General features: G+C 32.3%; 1 protein-coding gene across 1 annotated transcript; it reads right to left on the minus strand.

Annotated features, from left to right (window-relative positions):
* Window positions 1–1,307: 1,307 nt before the first annotated feature.
* On the minus strand, window positions 1,308–5,885 carry LOC136974778 (disintegrin and metalloproteinase domain-containing protein 10-like). The gene is made up of 5 exons (XM_067269717.1): window positions 5,257–5,885; window positions 4,781–5,127; window positions 2,801–3,118; window positions 1,547–2,102; window positions 1,308–1,476 (listed from the first exon to the last, which is right to left on the minus strand). The coding sequence occupies exons 1-5, from the start codon at window positions 5,883–5,885 to the stop codon at window positions 1,308–1,310; spliced, it is 2,019 nt and encodes a 672-aa protein (XP_067125818.1).
* Between the last annotated feature and the right edge of the window lie 828 nt (window positions 5,886–6,713).

Here is a 6,713-nt window from a genome sequence, read left to right on the forward strand (position 1 = left end):
GTATCAAAGCTTATAAATCACAGCCAGTATTGGGTATGTTGTATTAATATATAAATATTTTCGAACTATTCGTCATGAATATAAGTGATAAGCAGGGAGTCAGGGGTTAATCTCTTCTTGACCACTTAATCTGCACGAACTGGTAAAGCCCGACTTCGGTGTCATTTCGGATGGCTAGGAGGGCAAAACGTGAGTGGGGAGGTCGTAAATCAGTCAACAGGTGTCCTTTGATTGACAGGAGAAATAACAACATTAACATTTATTCTAAATCTAAAGGTAGGATGTACAGGATAAATATGCGATTAAATACAAGTACAAATACTCCTATCGGGAGGAGAGCCAAAAAGTTTCTAGCCCCCTAAATACCTCTCTTATGCGTAGCGGAGAGTCGATTCGACAAACTTCGTTGTATGGAAGGGTCATTGTCGTGGATTTTCTTCCAACGGGTGTCTTCTCTTCTTGGGTCCAGTCCGACGTATGGAGGTCCCGGGAGACGGGATGCGCACGATGTCCCGATATCACTTCCCGTTGAATCGCTCTCCTCGAGTTCCGACGACTCTCGCTTTTTATCTCCTTAACGTGGAAAAGGGGGTCACATGACAGTCAAAAGTTGACACAACAGCGCTGAGTTGGCACTTACGTGTCAATTTTCCTGTCATATTCTTATCAAAACGGTGATGATGATCTAATTTTTCACCCTGCGCGTTCTTTCGTCGGATTTGTTACAATTTTTGACAAATAGGAAGTTCTGTCAAATGCATAAATTCGCGGCTTTCACATGTACTTTAATAAAGTTGGAATTTTTAAATAAAATGCCGCCGTCTTTCGATTAGAAATAAAAATAATTAGATATAGATTAAACGTTATTTTTCAGTAATTCCTTGAGTATGTATGGAATATTTTATTTTTAGCTTTCAGAGAAATCGTACAGACTGTCATACAGTACATATTGTTAAAAAGAAAATAGGTAATAAAAAAGTCTCATTTCTGGCTGAATACAGATTAACAAAAAAGAAAAAACACATAAAGACACTGTGAAGAAATGTGACTATTTCACAGTACTCAGTCAATAAAAGAACAAAGCACTATGAAACATTATCGAATAAAAAATGAAATAGCAAAGGTATTTCTGAGTAGGAAGAGAGCTGTGTCAGTCTATGTCAACCTGATGTAAAACACTATAAAACATTATCATCAACAACAGAAATATGTAAGAGTGTGACGTAACTCATCTTAGTGTGGCAAAGCTGTCTTATTAGGAAATATTTCATGAAAAACTGCTTTCAAAATGTGAAGTATAAACGTTTTTAATTGTCAATTTTCTTGTCAGATTTCAAATCTAATAATTTCGTTTTGGAATATCGATACAAAAACATGAATAGATGGAAAGTCAAATATAATGGAACCGGTAATAAATACGGCCAGAAAGTATTCCACCAATTTCCAGGAATATATTCAGAATAGCATGTTCCATCTCTGAAAAAGTAAGAATTCGATTTTACCATAAATAGTAATTACAGTAATTAACGAAATAATATTCTGTTACTTTAAGCACTTTCCACTATTGTCGTTACAAGGCGTTCCTGGAAATACGGCAAATATTGTGTTATTTGGTAGGAAAATCTTTCGTTCCGAAGTCGATTTGCAGTTTCCTTCCTTATCCGTACAGCATATCTGACATTCTAAGCTTTTTGGACATTTACATAATTGTAGTCCGTTATTTTTGCAAACATCCACGAGACAACTGCCAGATTTACAGACATTCGGACCCGAACACGATGTTCCATCTGGTAAAATCACCTCCGGGCAGAATGGCGACAATCCGTTGCAGTGGAGAATTTTTTCTCTGCAAGGAGTGTACACGAAACATTGGCGTTGTTTTTCTTTTGCAACAAATTCGCACTTCTCGTTGCAGCAATCGCCTTCTCGCGGACTACAAAAGTTTTGCGATTGTTTGAGGAGTGTACACGGTGCGCGTGATCCTGGAGGATTACAACACGGATCCAGTTTTTGACAGGATTCTGTACTTCCGCAGTCGCATTCTTCTCCTGGTTCTGTTATTCCGTTACCACATATTGACTTTGGCTTCGTCATGCAAAAGGCTACAAAATGTTTTAAAAGATTTTAGAATTGAAAATAGTAAATTTTGAAATGAAAAAAAAAAGTTCTAAAATTGAATAATTTAAGTGTAAAAAATCCAGCGAGAAGTTGTTTAACTTTCCTGGCATCATTTGTGGCGCCATCATTTATAATTTATTTAAAACTTTCATATTTTTAACTATTACAAAATAGCATAAAGCTTCATTTTAGGGTAGAAATAGGATTTTTACAAAAATTTTAAATGCTGATAACGAGTAAAATCGTCATTAAGTGTCATCTCTAGGGAGACTATCTATATTTCCTCATCCCCTTGACTTTTACCAAATTTTAATAGCCTCACTCTCCGTAATAAACGAACTTCCGTGCATAACTTCAAAAATTTTTGAAGGGGTGAAAACACAGGAGTTATTACGCATCAAGAAACGATAAATAAAATTTTGTCACATTCATACACTAACAGCTATATATGCAGAGATTACCCCCGAATTTTTGTTGCATTTTTCGACGTTTCAACCTCTACTGAATCCAAAATGTAAAAATTTTGGGGAGTCATTTGTCGACTGATCGCCATACTTTCCCACTGTTATATATAACAGTTGGGAAAGTAAAAAATCATATAGAATATGCATTGCACAGAATTTTTATTTAAATATAATATTATCGTGTTGATAAAATTAAATGGTAATTGAAAATTAAGCACCTCCCTTATCCACGAAAAGATTGTCGTATATTTCATTTTTGCTGCAAGGAGAAAACTTCCAGTTGTTGTACAACGATCCATCCGTATAGTTAGCAATCAAAGCACCGTACATAATATAATTTCCTGAATAATCTCTTCGGTCTCCAGGTGAACACACTGGATCATTAGGAGGATCGTGGGTACTCCCAAACGAATGTCCCATTTCGTGAAGCAAACTTTTACTAATCTCCATCTTTGGAACTCTTCTTTCATTTGCAATGCTAGTTACAAATGCCACGTTTATGCTTTTTCCTTTTGTGTTTCCGTGGCAAACACCATCTAAAACAACATTATAAACATTCAGAAGTATTCTAAATGTTTTAATGATGATTATTATTATTAACACCGCATATGACATAAATACACTGCCGACCGAGTAAAATGCAACTATGATGGACTGTAGATATTGAAACAATGGAATCTTCCTTCGAGGTGATGCATTTTGCTTGGCCAAAGTGCATTCTTTAAAAATATTATTCGAATATTGTTAATTGAAAAATTATATACCGTATGAAATATGTAGAAAGAGCATGATTTAGTTTACATGTCATATTATTTATGTAAGTTTTCATTCGCATAAATGTATAAAAATACTGTCTTTAATCGAGAAATACATAGATCGATAACCGTAAATATTTATAATATATCAATGATATTAGAGAAAAATTTTCGGATTTTATACAAAAAGTAACGTTACAAACATACACATTTGCAAAATATATAAAGACTAAAAGTCAAGTGTTAAATATGAACACAATAAATTAGAGAAGATAGAAATAAAACATTATAAAAGAATCTTCGAGTAAATATGTGAAAGCATAAGATACTAGCAGATAAGCCCGGCATTGCTCGAGCAAAATATAACGATAGCAAATGATAAGATTATTAGATTATAATTGATCTTCCCCGTTTTCACCGTGTGCAAGAATTAGGCCACCCCTCTAACGAGACCAGAAAACGTTTAGATATATCTAAAAATATGTTAAATTTCCCGCAATAACGAAAAAGAACTGCATCTAAAGTAGTACAGGAAAATCCGGGGTCAGAATAATCCTTAAGTTTCTCCTCTGCCCGCAAGAAAAAAAACAAAAAAAAGAAAAAATCCGAAAAATTTCTTCTTAGTGTACTGTACATGCTCATGGCGTACTTTAACTTCAATTTCAACTTTTAAATCCTGAAGGTTTTGACTTGCGCTTATTAATATTATTATCAACTTCTCTCGATTATATTATGAGATTTCAAAAGCATGGGAACGTAACTAAAACATAACTTTTATTTATTTCGGCTAAAATTAAAACTTTTTAAATGGAACAATTTTTAATAATAATAGAGCAGAAAGATGAACTTCACGTAAATTATTATTTCAATTTAAATGGAGAAGCAGATAAACTTTTCATTGAACACCGAGCTGGAGGCAAGGCTGTTCAACTTTCCATGACTTTTAAACGTTTACTACGTTTCGAAGTTGTGGATAATTGAACAGCCTTAACATGTGAAGATCAGCTGTAAATAAGACTATGTGTCAAATAAGCAGGCGTGCACAATACAGAGACATTGTAAGAGGAGTGGTAATTGATTGTCGCCAATAATGTAAACTACAAAACGTTATTCCGAGATTTATATAAAAGCAGTGGAATGTTTCTACGAAAACTCCTAATTTAACATTCAATCAATTGAGAAATACGAAACTATTTCTATTACTTAAGACTTTTACTTATAATTACTAACGAATAAGTAATTAATATATTAAATGTAACTTTCTATTTATTGATGTGATTCGTTACAGTAGTTACGAAGCATGCCAATACACTTATATGTTTAAAAAACATTCATAAAAAACTTCTGTTATTAACTTTGTTATCAGTAATAATAATTTAAAATAGACTATTAGTCAATTATAGTATTATTTAAACTAATATTCCACAATATTCTCAGTCTTACTTGTAAAAGCCTGACCAACTTTTCCGTGAAAATCTCTGTGACAGAAGGCTATAAACATGCACCGGGCTTGTTTTGAGTTTTCAGCCAGAAGTTTCGAATATGCAGTAGCTTTGTCAACGTATCCATTTAAGTAATACGTGGGATTGTACGGATTTTCTATTACAGTAATTTTCTCCACGTTAATTCTTATTCCTTTAGGTGCACCTTCCTTGTTGAAGTCTAAATTTCTGAAAACTCTGTCTGCAACTTTCACATGATATAACATTTCGGCGATAACTGTTCCACGATCCCTATTAAAATTTTCTACAAAAGTGTGATCTGCCATTATCTCTATATTGCACATTAACCTATTTCCGAAAACAATTAAAAAACAGAAATGAGTTTGAATAATATAATTTCGTTACAATTTTAACTGTTTAAATTAGAAATGATTCCACAAATAATTAATTTAGAAACGTAAAACGAATGAAACTGACTGTTCATCAACTGTAGACTTTTGCACAAAATGAGACCTCCAGTTTTCTTTATAATAAGGCGAATTAGTATATAATGAATGATGTATTTTCTTCTTGAAACAGGACCAATATCGTTCGAAGCTTTTGCATCTGACGAATTTTATGTCTACATCTTTATAAATTATCAATTTATCTTTAAAGGTTTCGTCTTTTAAATATGCAAATGCGTTTTCTATGAAATAAGTTTCGTATTTGAACTGGATTTTGCCAATAAATCCATTTCTATGTAGGTATCCATTTACAAATGATTGTTTCTCTCCGGAAACGGTTCCTTTGTATATGGAAGAGCCTTCGATGTTTTTCGGATATAATTTGATAATTTCGTCTGCAACTATATAGACTTTGGCATTTGCAGATATTATTGAGTTGTCTTCTTGCAGTATCAAATTAAAATTCTTCTTAAATGCTCGAAATTTCACCGTGATTGGTGTCTTTATTCTTGTGTGTTCTAATGTTTTACCTTCGGAGACATTTGTTTTAAAATCTATTATTTCATAATGTTCGATCTGATACAATTTTTGATAATTTAGTGAAGATTCCGATGAAGAAAAAGAAACAAAAATAGTTAGCAGAATTACAAAATAATTCATTTTGATAAAATTTTCCATTATCACAGTTTATTTGTTCCAAAACAATTGTAGAATTTGAAATTCATTTCATTATTAAAAAAAATATATTGTCGACATAAAATTATTTTTTATTGTTAATGAAATTTATTTTAAGAACTAACTCAAGCTATTGTATGCAATGGTGGCACTTGATATCTGCTTATTTTATTTCACACTTATGTGTATTGCTTTAATTTTAGAAACGAGCGTAAATAATATTAAACAAAAATACTATGATTCTATGTCATAAAATATTTAGAAGGTTCATAAGATAAAAGACTGTAAGACATTAAATAACCATATATGTAAGAAGTGAAAGATTCAATAAATAAGAAAATTACCTAAATTTTCTTTGTATATTGTTATAACTTTCCAAGGAAAGTCCTCATAGAATATGCATGCAAAAATAAATACCACTTTCAGTTTTAGTGGTTTTATTGTTGTTATTATTTTTTAAGCTATTCATATTAACATTATTTTCTTCATCCTACTGCTCTGGGAGATCTGGAATTGAATCATCGCGGACAACTTCCTAGCAATTTCTCATGGGTGGTAAATCCCATCTTTACAAATAAAATTAGTACAAATGATAAATAAAACTTTAATAATCGAGATTATTGTTAAATATTTGATATGAAAAATGGGTCAATGTTACTTATGGTTCCAAAATGGCGGCTCGTCTCTGATTCCAGCAAATAGAAGAAAGGAAACAGCGGGCCGCACGTTCTAACCTAACCTAACCTAACCTATTCTAATAATTTTGTTGGTAATAATTATGGTAATTTATTAGAATAGGTTAAGTTAGGTTAG

The sequence above is a fragment of the Centruroides vittatus genome, unplaced genomic scaffold (genome assembly GCF_030686945.1).
Source record: "Centruroides vittatus isolate TY-2023 unplaced genomic scaffold, ASM3068694v2 contig_356, whole genome shotgun sequence".
NCBI classification, from domain to species: domain Eukaryota; kingdom Metazoa; phylum Arthropoda; class Arachnida; order Scorpiones; family Buthidae; genus Centruroides; species Centruroides vittatus.